At 48.1% G+C, this 22942-nt stretch overlaps 1 protein-coding gene across 1 annotated transcript in view; it reads left to right on the top strand.

Annotated features, from left to right (window-relative positions):
* Positions 1–22942, top strand: part of PBX4 (PBX homeobox 4) — a 62883-nt gene that overhangs the window by 21662 nt on the left and 18279 nt on the right. The window contains exon 2 of the mRNA XM_052644023.1: positions 1774–1847. Within this exon, the coding sequence (XP_052499983.1) occupies positions 1774–1847 (74 nt within the window). The remainder of the gene's footprint in view (positions 1–1773; positions 1848–22942) is intronic.

Here is a 22942-nt window from a genome sequence, read left to right on the forward strand (position 1 = left end):
CAGTCCCTCCATCTTCAAAGCCCACAACACAGTGTCTCTGACCCTGTGTCATTGCCTCTCTCTCACTGACCACAGTTGGGAGAGTTTGTCCACTTGTAAGAACACATGATTAGACGTAAATCAGCTATGTATGTATGCGTGTGTGTTCAGTCGTGCCAACTCTTTGCAACCCCATAGACTTGTGGCCCTCCAGGCTCCTCTGTCCATGGGATTTTCCAGGCAAGAATACTGGAGTGCGTTGCCATTTCTACTGTACTTCAATTTGAAGAAAAGAAAGGACGCATGAATTAGATTGTGCCCATCTGTGTAATCCAAGTTAACCCTTCCGCTTCAAAGTCATTAACATCAATCTTCTTGAGAGTTCCTTTTTCTCTCTTAAGTGGTTCTGAGGGTCACCATACCGACATCTTTGGGGACCATTCCTCTGCCAGCCACAGTTTCCATCACTGTGAGCAAAAGCCAGAGCCCTTCCCCTGACTTACAAGACTCTCCAGTCAGCCCCACCTGCCTCTCTAACTTAGCCATATGGCTGTCTCCCTCGCCCCTTACCCGACAGCGCCCTGCTCTCTTTATCCACTATTTATTGCTTCTGGCTGCTCTGTGTCCTTGTTGCTGCACGCAGGCTCTCTCCAGTTATGCAGAGCCGGGGCTACTCTCTAGCCGAGGGACTTGGCTTCTCATGGCAGGGTCTTCTCTTGGGGAGCACAAGCTCTCGGGCCTGTACGCTTCAGTAGTTGCTGCACGTGGGCTCCAGAGCACAGGGTCAGTAGTTGTGGTGCCATGAGGCACGAGGGGGCTTCCTGAACCAGGGACGGAACCGGTGTTCCCAGCATTGCAAGGCAGATTCTTACACTGGACCACCAGGGAAACCCCACACCTGGGGCCTTGGCACTGGCTGTTTCCTCTGCCTAAACATTTACTCTTTGGGCCTCTTCCCGCCTGACTTCTCCTTGTCATTCTGATCTCGGCTTTGATGTCACCTTAGAGACATGCAAACTCCAATAAGCCTTCTAGTCACTCTAGTTTAAGCCACCAGAAAGCGCCTGCCCCCACTGACGGGGTGTTTGTTTGTGCGGTGTCTCATCATCTCCACCCTAGCTGCTCGGGAACTCCTCTGTGTCTCCGTGGCACTGGAATTGTGTGTGGCACCTAGAAGCTGCTCAGTTGCTGTTTTTCACTCACTGAGTCGTGTCTGACTCTCTGTGACCCCATGGACTGCAGCACCCCAGGCTCCCCTAGCCCTCGCCATCTCCCCGAGTTTGCCCAAGTTCATGTCTGTTAAGTCAGTGATGCCATCCAACCATCTCATCCTCTGTCACCCTCTTCTTCTCCTCCTGCCTTCAATCTTTCCTAGCATCAGGGTCTTTTCCAATGAGTCGGCTGTTTGCATCGGGTGGCCAAAGTACTGGAGCTTCAGCTTCAGCATCAGTCCTGCTAAATTAACACTGCAGGACACTGGGGTAGTTCCATTGGGGTTTTACTTATGCACTGAAAGGCTGCTATAGGGCAACATGCGAACAGCTGTCAAATTACTGGACTTTGAAATTTCATATTTGTGTTACTCGAATTTGTGGTGTTTAAGGAGAAATGTCTTGAATATTTGAATATTACTGTTTGGATTTGGTACAAATTGAATTTATTTGAAATGCTACGGTTGTGTCCTTTCATAGGAAATTTCAACAGAACTGGCAGACTCAGGATGGAGGGTCTTTACTCTCGTGCCCAGAATGACTCTTCACCTTCTCACATGCGCCTCTGTCGCCTCTCTTTCAGAAAGCATGCTCTGAATTGCCATCGGATGAAGCCTGCGCTCTACAGTGTGCTCTGCGAGATCAAGGAAAAGACAGGTAGGCCATCGAGAAGGTGCTGCCAGTGTGGCTCCAGGCCCGCAGCCACTTCATAGCTCTGGTCCTGGCTCAGTCCTAACACGCATCCTGAGCCATCTTGCTCGTCACATCCCTCTCTGGCAGCAGTGGTTCAGATGACTCACTTCTGCCTTGTCACAGCCCTGCTTTCTGGTGTATTACACTCATTCATTTCATAGTTTGTAACCGGAGAAGTACTGTTGCCAGTAAGTAACAAGCAGCTGCATTCTGTGTATAAAACCTCAGAGGCGTTGTGGCATTCCATTGTTTTACAAAAGGATCTAACATGACAGAATTCGGAAAGTAGAATAATTTTGTTTTGGTTGTTTTAAGCATCTAAAGTAAGCCCCATGGATGTTTCTGCCATTGGAAGTTCTTTTGTTTAAACAAAAACTTTTTATTTTGAATTAATTTAGACTTGCAGAAAGTTGAAAAACGAGTACAGAACGTTCTAATATACCCTTCTCCCAGCTTCTTCTAGTGGCAACACCTTCAAAACGGTTGTTGTTGTTCAGGCACTAAGTCGTGTCCGACTCTTTGCGATCCCATGGCCTGCAGCACGCCAGGCTTCCCTGTCCTTCACTATCTCCCAGAGTTTGCTCAGACTCATGTCCATTGGGTCGGTGATGCCATCTAACCATCTCATCCTCTATCGCCTCCTCCACCTCCTGCCTTCCATTTTTCCAAGCATCAGGGTCTTTTCCAGTGAGTCAGCTCTTCACATCAGGTGGCCAAAGTATTGGAGCTTAAGCTTCAGCATCAGTCCTTCCAATTCAGGGCTGATTTCCTTTAGGATTGACTGGTTTGATTTCCTTGCTGTCCAAGGGACTCTCAAGTCTTTTCTAGCACCACAGTTGGAAGGCATCAATTCTTTGGTTATCAGCCTTTTTTATTGTCCAGCTTTCACATTCGTACATGATTAGTGGAAAAACAGTAACTTTGACTGTGCAGGCCTTTGTCAGCAAAGCAATGTCTCCACTTTTTAATATGTGTCTAGGTTTGTCATAGCTTTTCTGCTGAGAAGTAAGTGTCTTTTAATTTCATGGCTGCAATCACCATCCACAGTGATTTTGGAGCCCAAGAAAATAAAGTCTGTCACTGTTTCCATAGTGCAGTGATTAAAACCAGGAAACTGACGTTGGTGTAATGCTCTGTAACTGAGCAATTTGAATTTCCCCGGGTTTGACCCTAAATGCCCTCTTTCTGCTTCAGGATCCACGCTGCATGTAGTCATCGTGTCTCCTTGGTTACCACCAACCTGTGAAGTTTTCTCCATTGTTGGTCCTCGTTCATGACGTTCATACTTCTGCTGAGGACTGCTCAGCCATTCTATAGAGAGTCCTTCAGTGTGGTTTGTCCGTTGTTTCTGCATAATTAGACTGAGACTGTGCGTCTTTGGCAGAAATCTCACAGAAGCAAGGTTGTGTACTTCTCAGTGCCTCATGTCGGAGGTATGTGCTGTCAATAAATCCTACCACTGATAGTTCTGGCCTTGATCACTTGGTCAAGGTTAAAGGCAGTTTGAAGGTTTGTTTCTTTTTTTTAACTTTTGATTGCACTGGGTCTTCGTTGTTGCTGACGGGCCTTTAGTTGCAGCAAACAGGGGCCTCTCTTCTTTGCGGTGCATGGGCTTCTCACTGTGGGGGCTTCTCCTGTTGCAGAGTGCAGGCTCTAGGCACGTGAGGTCCAGAAGTGGCAGCTCACCGGCTCAGCAGTCGAGGCTCGTGGGCTCTGGGACATGGGCTTAGTCGTTGTGGCACACAGGTTTAGTTGCTCCACGACATGTGGAATCTTCCCAAATCAGGGATCGAACCTGTGTCCCCTGCATTGGCAGGGCGATTCTTATCCACTGGCCCACCAGGGAAGTCCCCTGAAGATGGTTTATAAGAGAAGCCAGCAAATATGGTGAAGATATCTTTAAAACTAAAGTCCTCAATAGAAGGGTTGTCCCTTGATTTCTTAGAGAGAGTTGGTCTCTTGAGATCAGTTATTTGAACGTTGTGAATCACTTTAGAGCATAGCACTTCAGTTATACTGGGGCTTGTAGAAAGTAGACATGTGGTACAGAAGTATGTTTCTTTTTCTATTTGTTAATTCAGTTATTTTGGGGTCTTCGTTGCTTTGGGGGGGCTTCTCTTGTTGCGGAGCACAGGCTCTAGGCGTGCACGGGTTTCTGCACTTGCAGCTGGCGGGCCCAGAGGATGCAGGTTCCGTAGTGATGGTGCAGGGCTTAGTTGCCCTGCGGCCTGTGGGATCTTCCCAGACTGGGGATTGAACCCACGTCTCTTGCATTGGCGAGTGGTTTCCTATCCACCAGGGAAGTCCAAAAGTGGTGCAAGATAGGTGCAAGCTTGATGTGTACTTGACATGGACAGTGGCAGAGGGCAGTGACATGGCCTGTATTCCTTTTTGCTTCTGGCTCCATCACCCGGGCACGTGACTGAGAATCTTCCTATCTCTAGTCCTTCCCTGTGAACTGGGGACAGTGACAACACTTAGCTCCTGATGACTGAAGACTGTGAGCTCAGAGATGTAAGGTTATGGGTGAAGTGCCAGCCTCCAGCAGTTATCTGATGACTGAAAGAGAAATTCAATTTTAAACCTATTTAAGTTTCACCCAAATGCTGTAAGGACATAATATTCTTTTTTTCCTCCCACAGTTTGAATATTTTTATTGCGATAAAATATACATAACATGAAATTTACCGCTTCAGCCATTTTTAAGTGTTCAGTTTAGTGGTATTAAGTACACTCACATTGTCGTACAACCATCACCACCATCCACCTCCAACACGTTTTCATCTTCCTAAACTGAGACTTTTCATAAGAACTAGCCTGTGGTATGATATGAGTGTGTGTGCTAAGTTGCTTCAATCCTTTCTGACTCTTTGAAACCGTATGGACTGTAACTGCCAGGCTCCTCTGTCCATGGGATTCTCCAGGCAAGAATACTGGAGTGGGTTGCCATGCCCTCCTCCAGGGGATCTTCCTGACGCAGGGATCACACCCGTATCTTTTACATCTCCTGCATTGGCAGGTAGGTTCTTTAGCACTAGCGCCACCTGGGAAGCCCAGCTTGTGGTGTATTTCTTTTTTAATTATTTTACCTTCTATGCGCTCTGTAACCCAGAATCTTATATTCCATTTGGTTTACAAAGCCACTATCGTTTGAGTGGTCTCCGTTTGTTCTGATAAGTTTGTTCATGCATGTTTAACTTTTTATTTTGAAACAATCACAGATTTACATAAATGTTCCAAGAATAGCACCAATAAACTTTCTCTCTGCACTGTTGGAGGGTAAGTTGCTGCCGTGATGCCGCATGAGCCCTGCACAGTTGAGCACATTTCCAACACACAGGGCACAGCCTCCCATTTACCCGCAGAACAGCCATCACGGTCAGAAGAGGAACACTGGTGCGTCACCCACCATGGAACCCTCAGATCTCATTCAGGCTCTGCCAGTTTCCCCAATGGTGTATCTTAGAGAAAAGGACAAAAAGAGCCAAGGTCTCATGTCGCCTTTAGTTGTCACGTCTCTTTGGTCTTGTTGCCTCTGTGATAAGACCCCTGAGTTCCCCTGACCCTCACGACCTGAGCATCTGGAAGGTCACAGGCGAGCCCTCTTCCTTTGGGCTTGTCTGGTGTTTCCTCATGAAGAGACTTCTGCTGCACATCCTCACAAGGAAGCCATGCCTCTTCTCACGCAAAGACTGGTCAGCGGTGCCCACATTGGCTCTGTGCCCTCTTGGTGACATTAACTTTGCTAACTCAAGTAAGGTGGCGTCTGCCAGACTTCTCCTTTTTAAAGTCGCTCCTTTTCCCTTTGTAATAATTATTCTGTTGGAGGTACTCTAAGACTACTCCTTATTAAATTTCCCATTTATTCATTTTTGGGTTTTGTATCACTATTGATTCATGGAGTATTATTTAAAACAGTCAGTTACTATTATAACTCTTGTCTCTCTCTCTCTCCCTCTGGTTTTGGCCATGCGATACAGCTCGCAGAATCTTAGCTCCCCAACCCAGGGTGGAACCCGTGCCCCTACACTGCAAGCACGGAGTCCTAACCACTGGGCCACCAGGACAGGCGCTCATGTCAGTATCTTTAATCCCAGTTCAGCACCACAGGCTTCACTCCATCTCTTTCTCTCTCTGGATTGGTAACTCGTCTCTCCGACAGTCAGAACCCTGCGCGCGTCATCCTCGGTGCTTTACTTATTTAATCAGTCACCCCTCCCCTCTCACGCGTATCCCTCCTCCTCCCCTCCACACGGATCCCTTTCCACCACCCGGATCCTCGCCCGCTCCTGCCGGCGGCCCTCCTCACCCTCCTCAGCCTCCAACGGCCACAACCAGGTCGCCCTGCCCTGCAGACAGGCCTTTGCCCGACAGGGCTACGATGCCCCACCCCTGAGCTCCTGCTCAGGTGCTTCTCACGGGTGTCTGAGTGTCTAGTGGTCTGTCCTCTGTGTTCCTTACTTATGTATGTTTTCATTTGTGTCCCTTATTTCTATTATGGGGCACAGATATTATGGCTTCCAGTAAACAGAGGTTGGGCTTTTGGGGGGTTTATAAGCAAGTTTGCTCTCAATGCCTCACAGCACCTCCCTCCAGAGCTCTGTGTGAACCAGATAAGCAGCATTCCTGCAACTGAAAAGCACCCCAACCCAAGAGCCCCGTGGTCTGGAAGACACTGCCCTCAGGGGACACGTGGTGTGTGTCCAGCACCTGGAGCTCCCGGCACAGTCACATGCTCCTTAGTACCACGTGGACTATGTGATGTTGATCACCTTCCTCAAAATCGTGCAGTGTTGGTGCCTCTCTCTGAGGCGTGCTGTCTCCCAGCCAGCCCCCAACTGGCCCTGGAGGGGAGAAACAGCCCTCTGGGGGACTCCCCACTGCCCCCAGCAGCTGGCCCTGTCATCAGAGCGCCTTGGCTGTGTGGATCCTTAAGGTTTTTATTGACAACTTAGCTATGCAAAGTAAAGAATTGAGTGGCAATAATAAGCAATCGTTAAAAGTCGTTTCATCAGCTGTCATCTCAGGAAGCTGTGGCTCTTGACAAGCTTTTCCCATCAGCAAGATCCTGGGACTGATCAGAGAACTGCTTCCTGAGTGCCGCGGCTGCGCTGTCTGGCCACATGCGCTTTGGCTTCATCTGATTCTGTATGTACGGACATGATGACAGCCGTTAGTCAGCCTCCAACTCAGTAACTTCAGGAGAAGAAGAACGGCTTGACACCTACCGCCATCAGGACTGGCTGAGGTCTCCATTTGAGCCCACGCTGTTGCGCTAGCCCGTCCTCCCAGGCTTAGGGGTCACACTCAGGGCTTCTGACCCCACCCAGACTGGGTCCCAAGGCAGCTGTGGGGCCCACAGTATAGGCCACGCATCAGATCTGGGCTTTTTTTTTTTTTTTTTTCCAGAAAATCATGCTTCCTTTCCACTGATTGGCTCAAACATCAGGGTGCCTGGTACGTTTGGGGGTATGGCATCAGGATGGAGCAGCACCACTCAGCCTTGAAAAACACAAGCCATCATGACTGCCAAGAGCTGCCTAAACGTCAGGTTCAGTGTGGCCAGGCGTCTTTTCATATTAGTAGGAAGTGCAGTCGTGGGAGTACTGTGTGTCCAACACACGGGCCACCGGCCTTCCCGTCTCAGGACGGACCACAAAGAAAAGAAGCGAGATCTCAGTTCTGCCTGAGCTTTCCCCAACCCCCTGGCCAGGCATGACCAAGTTCTGGCCCAGAGAAAACTGCTGAGGGTCCTGACTCTGCACTGGCTTCCTAGGGGCCTCTGCCCAGTGAGCAATCCTGGGGGTTGGGCCTCCTGGGGCGCTCACAGCAGGAAATGGCACATCAGCTTTTTCTTCTTTTTTTTAAAGGTTGATTGATTTTGTTTTTTGGCTGTGGTGGGTCTTCATTGGTGCCCAAGGGCTTTCTCTAGTTGCAGAGAGCAGGGGCTGCTCTGCACCACGATGCACGGGCTTCTCATTATAGTGGCTTCTCTTGTTGCGGAGCACAGGCTCTGTGGTTGTTGCACAGCACGTGGGTTCTTCCTGGACCAGGGTGGATCAAACCAGTGTCTCTTGCATTGCAAGGCAGAGTTTTAACCACTGGACCACCAGCACAGCCCCACATCGGCTTTTTTATTTAACCCAAATTTGCCTCTGGCTAATGTCTGCGACAAGCCTTTAGGATAAAAACTAAAACCAAACTGGCACAGAGGATTTAAAGGCCAGTACCCAGGTGGCTCAGTGATAAAGTAATCTGCCTGCCAATGCAGGAAACACTAGTTTGATCTCTGGCTCTGGAAGATCCCCTGGAGGAGGAAATGGTAACCCACTCCAGCATTCTTGCCTGGAAATCCCATGGACAGAGCCTGGCCAGCTACAGTCCATAAGATCGCAAAGAGTCAGACACAACTGAGCACAAACTCGAGGCACTGATGGGGTGTGGCCCACAGCAAGGCAGCTCCGCGAGCTCCAGCATCGCTGCCCCAGCCTTCCAGCGGCCCCGCGCAGACGTTTACGTCACTCCTATTTTGAAGATGAGCAGAGTGGAGTCCAGAGAGAGGGTTGCACCGCAGTAGCCCATAGCCAGGCCACGTGCTACCCCTCCACATGCTGCTCTGGCTCAGGGAGGGAACCCTGCACCCACAGGCCCCAGGCGCTGCCTCCGTGTCTGCGGCTCTGGCTCCCTCCACGGTGGCTCCTGGCCTCTGCCATCTGCCTCCTCCCGTGAGTGCAGCGTCTCTAACTGGCCATGTCCTAGGACTGCCCTGGTGCCTGACACACAGTGTACACAGCTTGTATTTCTGTTGAATTAAGAGCAGTTTCTGGTGACTGATACCTATTGAGTGAAATCCTTTCTACCTTGTACATCTTACGGGATTCAGGAAGATTGGGTGTCTGGGGCCTGATTCAGAACACAAGGTTCATCGTTCATATCACCCTGAAGAGAGCACCGTCCTCTGTGTGAGCCATGGTGCCCAGTTTTCCTGGAAGCCCTACCTACAAGTTCCAGGAGTTTCCGTCCAACGCCTCCTCCAGCCTGTGGCAGGGATGTGGGCACATCTTCCAGGGTCAAGATGCCAGTGCCCCACCCACGCTCTCCTCTGTGCGCTGTCTGGATGGTCCTGTGTTGGCACTCTCCGGAGGCCAAGCGTATCCTCGGAGAACACTCCCCTCTTCATCCGTCCCTTGAAACACCCGTCCTTCTTGGTGTCTGGAGCAGCACTCCTGAGAACTAATAAACCCTTTTTGGAGATCTTTGAAGTTAGCTGGGAGGACCCAGTACTGGCCCAGTCCCCTTCCTGAAACCCTTGGGGCTGGGTGCAGGACAGGACTCTGTTTGGGTTTCAGGTGTGTGGTGCTGACAAGGACTGAAGCAGAGCCTGTGTGAAGTGCCTGAGCCTCAGAGCAGGAACAGCCACACACCCTGGTGTGGGTCAGGCTGTACCTGCAAATTAGCTCGAGTGCCAGCTTGTGTAAAAAGCTTTGGCTCTTGGAGCGCCCCGGAAGAGCTTCCAGGCATTCCAGGCAATCTGCACCGAGCGCCCTGCCCTGTCTTCCCCAAGCCTGCCTTTCCCCTGTGCTGGCCTCGAGCGCACCTCTGTGCTTCCCTTCGTCTCTGAGGAACGAGACGTCCCAGCTCTGCCAGCCTTGCTCTGGAGCCGAGGAGCACCAGGAGCTGCTATCAGCAGAGCGGGTGTAAAGAGCTGTCACGCAAAGGACCACCCTTCTCACCGCTGCTCCCCGGGCCTGGGTGGGAGCTCTCAGGCATAGTCATCCAGCAGTTTTTTTGTTTTTTCACTCATGTTTCCCTTCCTCCTCAGCCACGCAGAGCTGTTGCAATTGTAACATCGTGGTAGGTAGTTTCAGCCTTCTGGTTGGGTCTGTCCCAAAGACTACCCTTTGGGCCAGTGTGTGACTTCTTTCGGAATTCGGACCCCTTTTGTGATTGGCTGGACCTGAGTAGTTCACTATGGCTGCAGACCTCCTAGAGCTGGGGGTTATTTTTCAGGTTGCTTGGAGTATCCTTTCTCGGCCCCACAGTCTCAGGGTGACTCGTGAATTGAGCCTCCAGTTCTGACCAGCCTATCATAGCTCCTCTGCAGCCACAGACTGTGGTTCATCCCCCAGGGACAATTTCCATTCGAATTAATTAAAATCAAGTATAATTAAATAAGCTGTTCTTCAGCCACACTAGCCACATCTCAAGTGCTCAGTAGCCATGTGTAGCTGGTGGTTCACATATTAGACACTGCAGATGCAGAACACTCCATCACTGGGGAAATTCTGCTGGACAGACAGGTGGATTAGTACAGACAAACACACAAATCAAGAATTATGAAAAAAAAAAAAACCTCTGATGTCCATGATGATGACCAGAGAAACAAAATGTGGTCCATCTGTTCAGTGGACACTATTCAGCCATAAAAAGAAATGAAGTTTTCTGACACAAACTACAACATTGATAAACCTTAAAACCTTTATTCTAACAAGGCCCTACTGTATAGTATAGGGAGCTATATGCAATATCTTGTAATAACCTATAATGGAAAATAACCTGAGAAATATATATTATACATATAACATATATAGTACATTAATATGTTATATGTTTCTATATATTAATATATAAATAATATATATATAACAAAATCACTTTGCTGTATACCTGAAACATTCTGAATCAACTATAGTTCCATTAAAAAAGGAAAAACCTCTATGCTGAGTGAAAGAAGCCAGACAAAAATGTCCAAAATAGCATGTGGCTCCGTTTAGGTGGAATGTCCAGAAGAGGCAGAAGGAGATGATTAGTAGTTACCAGAGGCTGGAGGGGAGGAGGGTGGGGAGAGACTGCTGATGGGCCTGGGGTCTCTCTGAGGTGGTGAAAAATTAGGCACTGGTTGCACAACCTGGTGAAAGCCCTGGAAAACCACTGAGTCATTCACTGGAAATGGGTGGATTGCCTGTCACCTGAATTATTTCTCAGTGACGCTTTTATAAAAACCACTCCGAGACTGAAGGATTTTGGTCAGGGGCCCAGAGCCTAAGGACTTGGGACACAGATTCTTATACAGCACCGCCTTCTTGCAGGATCTGTATCTCTACTGCATTTCTTCTTAGGGCTTAACCATTCGCTGAAACCCTCCTGTGGGTTTGTCTCTGGTGTGTCTCCTGATCCCCGCCCTGGAACGCCAGCCCACGAACGCACAGATGCGCCTGCAGCGTATCCCAGCCCAGTTACGGGCTTGGCCCACAGTCGACATCAGTACACCTGGTCATGGTGTGAAAGTGACTACCCTTTCTCAACAGGGAATGCTCCCTTTGACGGTCACCTAGAACCTGCTTGACAGCAGTCCCCAGGCCAATCCCTCAGGCAGCAGTCCCCGGGCCAATCCCGGGGAGTTAGGTCCGGGGCAGGCCTGAAAATCTGATTTCCAGCCTGAGAATGGATTGGACATGGTTGTGTGTGTTGCTGGGCTGGTCACCTCCCTGTGCAGGACTCAGCAAAGTAAAGGTCACACCTTGGGTAGCCCAACTTCAGAAGCTTCTAGATATCATTCAGTTGAAATTTGAGCATTTCTTGGGATGAGAAATAAGCTTGTTTAAGGTAGACAGAAACCATCCGTAAGTGCTGTTTTTCTTGCCTGTTGCTCTTAAATGTTCTCAAAGCCTCACAGGAGACCATGGACTAGTTTTCTAGACATTTTACTTGGCTGCATTTTCTATTACAACATTTCTCTGTCTTGTCCTTTTGCCCTGTTGCCACAAGAAAACAGAGCTGAAGCAAACTCCATGCCATTTTTACTGAGCATCAGCAGTTCAGTAGTTTATGACAGAATCACAGGCCTTTAATTAACAACTGCAAGCGTGTATTGAAATGAAAACAACTTGCATATTTGGTTGAGATTTCAGCGCTTAGGTTGTGATGTATTTTGACTAAGGATTGATTAGAACTGATGGTAATTTGCATAGTGTTATACCCCTTCAGTCTGATGAATATCTAACGTTCATGTCAGCTGTGATTTCAGAAATTGATGAGTGTTTGCTAAAGGAATATTCTTTGGTTTTTTGCTTTTTTTGGCCTCACCACTCGTCTTGTGAAATCTTATTTCCTGATAAGGGCCCTTGGCGGTGAAAGCACAGAGACCTAACCAGTGGACCACCAGGGCACACCCTAAAGAAATATTCTTTGTGAAGCCCTATGGGAAATATGGTAAAGAATCTGCCTTCAGTGTGGTAGACCCAGGTTCGATCCGTGGGTTGGAAAGATCCCCTGGAGAAGAGACTGGCAACTTACTCCAGTATTCTTGCCTGGAAAGTCCCATGGTCAGAGGATCCTGGCAGGCTACAGTCCTTGGGGTCACAAAGAGTTGGACACAACTGAGCGATGAACACTTTCACTTTCATGGGACTGAGAAAGTCTAGTGATTTGAAACAAGGCTTCAGGGACTGCCCGGGTGGTCCACTGCTAAGACTCTTCAGGGGACCTGGGTTCAATCCCTTGTCAGGGAACTAGATCCCCCATGCTGCAACTAAAATACCCCGCATGCCTCGCAACTAAAGATCCTGCATGCTGCTCTAAGACCTGTGCAGCCAAAGAAATAACATACAAAAAAAATTTTTTTAATTAAACAAGGCTTCATCTAGAATCTTGCTTAAAGAACTGACCTGGGAAACATTGCCTCAAAGGTAATTGCAGACCGTTCTCAACACGAGCAGGCTGTGTTTCAAATTATCCCCAGGAAGCAAGAATCTAAAGGTCCCTTGGCAGTGTGGGTGGCCAGCTGGTCAAATGCCATTGCTCAGCCCCGACCCCACCTGGAGGCCAATTTGGGGGTGAGGTGGAGGATGAGAGGGGAGTTGCCAGTGGCATCACTGAGTCCCTGGGGAACTCCAGCCACACAGGGATGCCCTTCAGCCTGTAAGTAGGTGACATCTCCCATCTTCACTTTGCCCATCTGTCCCTTTCTAGGTTCTGGGCCATCTGCTTGACCAGCACCTACAGGACAGTGTCCGACTTGAAGTAGTGCCTCCAAAGGGTCCCCAGTACGTCTAAGTGTGTGTGTGTGTGTGTGTGTGTGTGTGTGTGTGCGCATGCGTGCTTTAGGGAAATGCCCCTTATCAGGTTAAGGAGGGTTCTTTCTGTTCCTGGTTGCTAAGGGTTTTTATCATTAATGGGTGTTTTAATCAATTTGTTTCTTTTTGCATCTTTTGAGATATGCTTTTTCTCCTTGGGGGTTACTGTGGTGTTTTATGTTGATAGATTTACATTGCTTTTCATTGACAATGGTGATTTTTACTGACAGAGTTTGGAAGCCCCCGTGTTCAGAGGTGAGTCTCCTTGGCTGTGGCCCCTGTACCTGCGCTCACACATGCACACAGATGCTGCTGACTTGGGGCTGCTGGCCGTGTTTTACTGTCTGGGCTCTGGTCATGAGCGCGTGGGGCTGTGACTCTGCATGCAAGCCCCCACCTTCAGTCTCCATCTGTGAGCGGCTGCTTTTCCTGTGTCTCTCTTTTCTCAAAGTGTTGCAGGAAGGCACTCTCTCTTCCTTGAGGGCCTGGTAGTGCTGGTCCCTAAAACGTCCTGCTAGCCTTTGGGGAGAGGTTTCTTAGCACAAGTCACTATTTCTGGGCCATGATTCCGTGAGGCCAGGAACGTTACAGGAACCAGAGCCCTGGCAGTGAAGGAGCCAGCAACAGTCCCTGGGTCCCTGGGGAGCAGGGTGGTCCCACACAGCCATGCAGAGACTGCTGTGGCCTTCAGAGCCCTCAGGGTGGGCAGTGGGGCAGTGGGGTGGGCAGCTGGGCAGGTCAGTCTCCCCAGGGGACCTGACCTGAGCCAGGACCTGCCTGATGGGACATCTCTGCTTCCACGTTGGGAAAGTGCCTCTGAGGCAGGAATGGCCTGGGATCCAGGCCCGAAGGCAGGCAACCAGGTTGGAGCTGAGTGAGTGGCAGCAGCAGGCAGTGCCAGGGAGCTTTCTGGAACAGAACCTGAGGGCGCGGGGGCCGAGGGTCACCGCCCCGCGCCTGCTGGGGGGTGGGGCCGCCTCCTGCTCCTGCTCCGGCCCCGCGTCTTCAGGGAGGGTCCCCGGGCCGCCTGGGGGGCCTCCCGCTGCCCGCACCTCCCTCTCGTTGTTCTGCCCCCGACCCTGCCCAGCCCGCCTCCTCAGCCCAGTCACCGCCAGCTGCCTTCCTCAGGGCGCCACCCCCACCTCCTCCTGTTCCCATGCTGTCGCCGTGGCTGAGGTGTTCTCTCCTGGGTCAGGAAGCCTGGTCTGCCTTCTCTGCGAAGGAAGCACCTGCAGCCTGAATTCCTGCCACATCTGTGATGCCACCAACCTGGCGTTGTTGGGGTTTGAAGGGCCTTGCTTCCTCACTACATGGATCTTCCCATGAGAGTGGATTGCTCTTCCCTTACAACCCGGGCCCGGCCCCCTCCTCCTCGCCTAGCGCCTCTGCGTTCCCTCGATGGGAGCACCTGGAATGAAACCACACACGGGGCTTTCCCTCAGCATCTCATGTCCAGACTCCTTCAGGGGAGCAGCGCCATCCCCACCCCAAGACAGAATGGTCGTGACACACAGGGAGGCAGGCCTCCCGCACATGTGTGAGAGGAAGCAGCTTTGCCCCCCGAGGGTGTCACTGCAGGATTGCCCCTCGCCTGGACCTTGCAGCTGGGGCTAGGGCACCCCCGGGCCGCACCCACAGCCTCTGGGAGCGACCCAGGCGCAGGGTGTCCCTGGCCACAGGAAGCGTTCTGGCTCACTGCTGTCCAGGACCAATGTGAAACACAAGGAAGGAAACCAGGAAAGGGAAACAAAAAATGCAGCAGACATCTAATCTAAAAGAATAAGCTCAAAAATCTCATTAGATCCAACAGACATACAGTCACCTGTCACGCTGCTGCCCCTCATGTTTGCACTGGCCTTTATGGAGACAGAAGGCAGACCAGACACGACCTTTTGAGGAGTCCTTTCTGGATTAGAACTGAGGGAAACACACTAAAATCTCCTGCTTTGTAGTGCACGCATAGAAGAAAAATTGTCAGGGAAGGGGAAGGGTCCAGACGCGCTCCAGGGACGGGGGGACCTGAAGGCAGTGAAGCAGAGGTGTGAGGACCCGTCTGGACCCGCGCGCGTGGGCTCCTCCTCAGACGCCGTTAGGCTCGGCGGCACACGGACGGAGGAGCAGAGTCCCAGGCCGCGGTCTTGGTAAGCAGTTCTATTGGAACTCCGCTGCCCACTGGTTTACTATCGTCTGGAGCGAGTTCAGTTCCTAGTCTGGGCTCTCTTACTGGTTTGTAGATGAGAGAGGTCTCTCCTCCTCTGGTTGAAATGAAGTGTTAGCCACTCAGGCGTGTCCGATTCTTTGCAGCCCTGTGAACTGTAGCCCGCCAGGCTCCTCTGTCCATGGGATTCTCCAGGCAAGAATACTGGAGTGGGTAGCCATTCCCTTCTCCAGGGGATCTTCACAACCCAGGGATTGAACCCAGGTCTCCTACATTGCAGGCGGATTCTTGACCGTCTGAGCCACCACGGAAGCCCTGTCCTCTGCTTAGAAGACCACAGTGCTGTGGATTAGGGCCCTGCCCCTATCACCTCATTTGACCTTAATTTCTTCCTCACAGGCCCTATTTCACATAGACATTTGGGGTTTCATGTGTGAATTTGGGGAACACAAGTTAGTCCATAGGAGTTCCATATTGTTTCTTATAAAAAACATAATGTGTTGATGTTCGTAATTTTATTTTACCTCACTGTGTGGTTTTTAAACACACAGTAAACTGGGAACATAAGGAAATTTGGTGGTTTGGCGGGGAGTGCCTCTGCTTTAGATCCCAGCTCCTCCTCTGAACGCCTCTAACTGACAGTGTCTCCTGGTCTCCAGAGCCACCCGCTCCAACGTCGAGGGCCCTGGGGGAGCGGAGGAGCACCCCTGGGGCCGGAAACGAGCTTGTTGTGATTGATAGTAATCGGTCATCTGCACGTGTGTGAGAGGGAGCTAATGTGCCAATGTCACATGTGCTGATGGCCGCAGTCAAGCCAGGGACAGGGTGCTGGGAGACGGCTGGGCCGTGCTGAGGGCGACCAAGGGCTCCACACGGGGGCCGCTGACAGGACCCAGAGGTGCTCAGCAGAGCTGTGTCCTCAGCTGGGACCATGGTACATTTGCAGAAATGTGCAAGTTTGAGGACACTAAACTTCTAACGTGTGTACGCCTGCCGTGACATAGGCACTGTTAACACCATGGGGCCTGGGGTGTGACAGCCATATTGTCTCTTTGTTGTTGTTCAGTCGCTAAATTGTGTCCAGCTCTTTGTGACGCCATGGACAGCAGCACGCCAGACTCCCCTGTCCTTCACTATCTCCCTGAATTTGCTCAAACTGATGTCCATTGAGTCAGTGATGCCATCCAACCATCTCATCCCCTGTCACTCCCTTTTCCTCTTGCCCTCAACCTGTCCTAGCATCAGGGTCTTTTCCAGTGAGTCAGTTCTTCACATCAGGTATCCAAAGTATTAGAGCTTCAGCTTCAGCACCAGTCCTTCCAATGAATATTTAGGACTGATTTCCTTTAGGAATGACTGGTTTGATCTCCTTGCTGTCCAAGGAGTCTTCAGCACCACAGTTGGAAAGCACAAATTCTTCGGTGCTCAGCCTTCTTTATGGTCCAGCTCTCACACCCATACATGACTACTGGAAAAACCATAGCTTTGACTATATGAGCCTTTGTCAGCAAAGTGATGTCTCTGCTTTTTAATACATTGTCTAGGTTTGTCATAGCTTTCCTTTAAAGAGCAAGCGTCTTTTAATTTCATGGCTGCAGTCACTGCAGTGATTTTGGAGCTCAAGAAAATGAAATCTGACGCTGTTTCCACTTTTTCCCCACCTATTTGCCATGAAATGATTGGACCAGATGCCATGATCTTAGTTTTGTGAATGTTGAGTTTTAAGCCAGCTTTTTCACTACCTTCTTTCACATTGATCAAGAGGCCCTTTACTTCCTCTTCACTTTCTGTCCTTAAAGTGATATCATCCGCATATCTGAGGTTTGATATTTCTCCCAGCAGTCTTTATTCCAGCTTATGAGTCATCCAGCCCGGCATTTCTCATGATGTACTCTGCATGTAAGTTAAACAAGCAAGGTGACAATATACAGCCTTGACATACTCCTTTCCCAATTTGGAACCAGTCCATTTTTCCATGTCCAGTTCTAACTGTTGCTTCTTGTCCTGCATAGAGGTTTCTCAGGAGGCAGGTAAGGTGGTCTGGTATTCTCATCTCTTCAAGAATATTCCACAGTTTGTTGTGATCCACACAGTCAAAGGCTTTAGAGTACTCAATGAAGCAGAAATTGATGTGGTTTTTTTTTTTGGGGGGGGGGGTGGAATCCTCTTGCTTTTTCTATGATCCAGAAGATGTTGGCAATTTTTTTCTCTGATCCCTCTGCTTTTTCTAAATCCACCTTATACATCTAGAAGTTCTCAGTTCACGTACTGCTGAAGCCTAGCTTGGAGAATTTTGAGCATAATCTTGCTAGCATATGAAATGAGTGCAATTGTATGGTAATTGAACATTCTTTGGCACTGCCTTTCTTTGGGATTGGAATGAAAACTGACCTTTTCCAGTCCTATGGCCACTGCTGAGTTTTCCAAATTTGCTGGCATATTGAGTATAGCACTTTAACAGCATCATCTTTTAGGATTTGAAATAGCTCAGCTGGAATTCCATCACCTCCTCTAGCTTTGTTTGTAGTAATGCTTCCTGAGGCCCACTTGACTTCACATTCCAGGACGTCCGGCTCTAGGCAAGTGGCCACACCATCGTGGTTTTCTGGGTCATTATGGGCTTTTTTGTACGGTTCTTCTGTGTATTCTGGCTGCCTCTTCTTAATGTCTTCTGCTTCTGTCGTTTCTGTCCTTTATTGAGCCCATCTTTGCATGAAATGTTCCCTTGGTATCTCTAGTTTTCTTTAAGAGACCTCTAGACTTCCCCTTTATATTCTGTTCCTCTATTTCTTTGCAGTGTTCACTTAAGAAGGCTTTCTTATCTCTCCTTGCTATTCTCTGGAACTCTGCATTCAGTTAGGTGTATCTTTCCCTTCCCCCTTTGCCTTTCACTTCTCTTCTTTTCTCAGCTACTTGTAAGGACTTCTCAGACAACCACTTTGCTTTCTTGCATTTCTTTTTCTTGGGGATGGTTTTGGTCACCACCTCCTGTACAGTGTTATGAACCTCCTTCCATAGTTCTTCAGGCACTCCATCTACCAAGTCTAGTATATTGAATCTGTTTGTCACTTCCACTGTATAATCATAGGAGAAGGCAATGGCACCCCCCTCCAGTACTCTTGCATAGGGATTTGATTTAGGTCATACCTGAATGGCCTCGTGGTTTTCCCTACTTTCTTCAATCTGAACCTGAATTTTGCAATAAGGAGCTCATGATCTGAGTCACAGTCAGCTCCAGGTCTTGCTTTTGCTAACTGTATAGAGTTTCTTCATCTTCAGCTGCAAAGAATATGATCAATCTGATTTCTACATTGACCATCTGGTGATGTCCATGTGTAAAGTCATCTCTTGCATTGTTGGAAGAAGGTGTTTGCTATGACCAGTGTGTTCTCTTGGCAAAACTCTGTTAGCCTTTGCTGTGCTTCATTTTGTAATCCAAGTCCCAACTTGCCTGTTACTCCAGGTATCTCTTGACTTCCTACTTTTGCATTCCAGTTCCCTGTGATGAAAAGGACGCCTCTTTTTTTGCTGTTAGTTCTGGAAGGTCTTGTAAGTCATCATAGAACCATTCAGCTTCAGCTTCTTCGGCATTAGTGATTGGGGCATAGGCTTGGATTACTGTGATGTTGAGTGGTTTGCCTTGGAAATGAACCAAGATCATTCTGTCATTTTTGAGACTGCAACCAAGTACTGCATTTCGGACTCTTTTGTTGACTCTGAGGGCTAGCTGCTCCATTCCTTCCAAGGGATTCTGGCCCACAGTAGTAGATATAATGGTCATCTGAATTAAATTCACCCATTCTGGTCCATTTTAGTTCACTGATTCCTAAAATGTCGATGTTCACTCTTGCCATCTCCTGTTTGACTGCTCCCAGTTTACCGTGATTCATGGACCTAACATTCCAGGTTCCTATGCAGTATTGTTCTTTACAGCATCAGACTTTACTTTCACCACCAGACACATCCGCAACTGGATGTTGTTTCTGCTTTGGCTCCGCCTCTTCATTCTTTTTGTAGGTATTTCTCCTCTCTTCCCCATTGGTTTATTGAACATCTACTGACCTGGGGAGTTCATCTTTCAGTGTCATATCATTTTGCCTTTTCATACTGTTCATGGGGTTCTCAAGGCAAGAATACTGAAGTGGTTTGCCATTCCCTTCTCTGATGGACCATGTTTTGTCAGGCCTTGACTAGCAATGACATGCCCTTCGGCCACTCCATGTAGCTGGGTGACATGCCTGGTGCCCTGGTTGTCCCACTGCTGGTCCTCATTGAGCATGTAAACCGTCAGTGGCCATGCAACTCAAAAGTCAAGGCAAAGCTCCTGCTGGAGTAGCTTGGAAGGGAGTCTGGGGAAGGCTGGAGCATAGGTCGGAGGATGCCTAGGAGCAGAGGGCTCCAGGGTCCCTCTGCTGCTGCTGGCTGCCCTGGGGCCAATCCGCTGCCCGGGAGTATCCTTATTCCTGGGCATCTAGGCAGGTTTGGTTTTTCACAGTTTCAGTTTGGTCTTGTGTGTCCTATAAATATAACATCTACTGGTGTCCGTGTTCCTGTAGGATAAGTTCTCAGAACAGGAATTTTAAGATGTTAATCAGCATTTCAAAGCACCCCTCCAAAAAAGGTCACAATAATGCATACCCCATAACAAGGGATGAGAAAAGGATGCTGTCTTTGTTCTCAGAGTTCTCTGTGAGAGTTTTCAGTTGAGAATAGGTCCCATAGTTTTCTGTTGTTGTTGTTGTTTTTTACTCTCCTGCACCTGGTTGGGTACTTGACTTATGATGGGTTCTCAGATGCTTTGCTGTCATTGTTCAGTCAATAAGTCATGTCCAACTCTGCAACCTCATGGACTGTAACATGCCAGACTCCTCTGTCCTCCACTACCTCCTGGAGGTTGCTCAGATTCATGTCTACTGAGTCAGTGATGCCATCTAACCATCTTGTCCTCTGACACCCCTTTCTCTTTTTGCCTTCAATCTTTCCCATCATCAGTGTCATTTCCAGTGAGTCAGCTCTTCACTGACAATGAGCTTCAGCTTCAGCATCAGTCCTTCCAATGAATATTCAAGATCAGTTTCCTTTAGGATTGACTGGTTTGATGTCCTTGCAGTCCATGGAATTCTCAAGAGTCTTCACCAGTACCACAATTCAAAAGTATCAGTTCTTCAGCGCTCAGCCTTCTTTTTGGTCCAACTCTCACATCCATACATGACTACTGGAAAAGTCATAGCACTGACTACATGACCTTTGTCAGCAAAGTGACATCTCTGCTTTTTAATACATAGTCTAGGTTTGTCATAGCTTTCCTTCCAAGTAGCAAGTGTCTTTTAATTTCATGGCTGCTGTCACCATCCGCAGTGATTTTGGAGCCACAGAAAATAAAATCTGTCACTGCTTCCACTTTCTCCACATCTATTTGCCATGAAGTGATGGGACCAGATGCCATGATCTTAGTTTTTTGAATGTGGAGTTTTAAGCTGGCTTTTCACTCTCCTCTTTCACCTTCATCAAGAGATTCTTTACATTCCTCTTCACTTTCTGCCATTAGAGTGGTATCATCTGCATATCTGAGGTTGTTGATATTTCTCACAGCAATCTTATTTCCAGTTTTTGATTCATTCAGCCCAACATGTAGTATGATGTTCTCTGTATATGAATTAAATTAGCAGGGTGACAATATACAGCCTTGTACTCCTTTCCCAGTTTTGAACCAATTTCATGGCCAGTTCTTTTTTTTTTAATATAAATGTATTTATTTTAACTGGAGGTTAATTACTTTACAATACTGTATTGGTTTTGCCATACATCAACATCAATCCACCACAGGTATACATGTGTTCCCTATCCTGAACCCCCCTCCCTCCTCCCTCCCCGTACCATCCCTCTGGGTCATCCCAGTGCACCAGCCCCAAGCATCCAGTATCATGCATCAAACCTGGACTGGTGATTTGTTTCATATATGATATTATACATGTTTCAATGCCATTCTCCCAAATCATCCCACCCTCTCCCTCTCCCACAGAGTCCAAAAGACTGTTCTATACATCTGTGTCTCTTTTGCTGTCTCACATACAGGGTTATCGTTACCATCTTTCTAAATTCCATATATATGCATTAGTATATTGTACTGGTGTTTTTCTTTCTGGCTTACGTCACTCTGTATAATCGGCTCCAGTTTCATCCACCTCATTAGAACTGATTCAAATGTATTCTTTTTAATGGCTGAGTAATACTCCATTGTGTATATGTACCACAGCTTTCTTATCCATTCATCTGCTGATGGACATCTAGGTTGCTTCCATGTCCGGGCTATTATAAACAGTGCTGCGATGAACATTGGGGTACACGTGTCTCTTTCAATTCTGGTTTTCCCAGGTGTGTATGCCCAGCAGTGGGATTGCTGGGTCATAAGGCAGTTCTATTTCCAGTTTCTTAAGGAATCTCCACACTGTTCTCCATAGTAGCTGTACTAATCTGGATTCCCACCAACAGTGTAAGAGGATTCCCTTTTCTCCACACCCTCTCCAGCATTTATTGCTTGTAGACTTTTGGATCGCAGCCATTCTGGCTGGCGTAAAATGGTACCTCATTGTGGTTTTGATTTGCATTTCTCTGATAATGAGTGATGTTGAGCATCTTTTCATGTGTTTGTTAGCCATCTGTATGTCTTCTTTGGAGAAATGTCTGTTTAGTTCTTTGGCCCATTTTTTGATTGAGTTGTTCATTTTTCTGGAATTGAGCTGCAGGAGTTGCTTATATATTTTTGAGATTAGTTGTTTGTCAGTTGCTTCATTTGCTATTATTTTCTCCCATTCTGAAGGCTGTCTTTTCACCTTGCTTATAGTTTCCTTTATTGTGCAGAAGCTTTTAATTTTAATTAGGTCCCATTTGTTTATTTTTGCTTTTATTTCCAAAATTCTGGGAGGTGGGTCATAGAGGCTCCTGCTGTGATTTATGTCAGAGAGTGTTTTGCCTATGTTCTCCTCTAAGAGTTTCATAGTTTCTGGTCTTACATTTAGATCTTTAATCCATTTTGAGTTTATTTTTGTGGATGGCATTAGAAAGTGTTCTAGTTTCATTCTTTTAAAGTGGTTGAGCAGTTTTCCCAGCACCACTTGTTAAAGAGATTGTCTTTAATCCATTGTATATTCTTGCCTCCTTTGTCAAAGATAAGGTGTCCATAGGTGTGTGGATTTATCTCTGGGCTTTCTATTTTGTTCCATTGATCTATATTTCTGTCTTTGTGCCAGTACCATACTGTCTTGATGACTGTGGCTTTGTAGTAGAGCCTGAAGTCAGGCAGGTTGATTCCTCCAGTTCCATTCTTCTTTCTCAAGATTGCTTTGGCTATTCGAGGTTTTTTGTATTTCCATACAAATTGTGAAATTATTTGTTCTTCTGCTGCTGCTAAGTCACTTCAGTTGTGTCCGACTCTGTGCGACCCCATAGATGGCAGCCCAACAGGCTCCCCCGTCCCTGGGATTCTCCAGGCAAGAACACTGGAGTGGGTTGCCATTTCCTTCTCCAGTGCATGAAAGCGAAAGATGAAAGTGAAGTCGCTCAGTCATGTCCGACTCTTAGCGACCCCATGGACTGCAGCCTACCAGGCTCCTCCGTCCATAGAATTTTCCAGGCAAGAGTACTGGAGTGGGGTGCCATTTGTTCTAGCTCTGTGAAAAATACCGTTGGTAGCTTGATAGGGATTGCATTGAATCTATAGATTGCTTTGGGTAGTATACTCATTTTCACTACATTGATTCTTCCAATCCATGAACATGATATATTTCTCCATCTATTAGTGTCCTCTTTGATTTCTTTCAACAGTG

Source organism: Budorcas taxicolor, chromosome 7, assembly GCF_023091745.1.
Source record: "Budorcas taxicolor isolate Tak-1 chromosome 7, Takin1.1, whole genome shotgun sequence".
NCBI classification, from domain to species: domain Eukaryota; kingdom Metazoa; phylum Chordata; class Mammalia; order Artiodactyla; family Bovidae; genus Budorcas; species Budorcas taxicolor.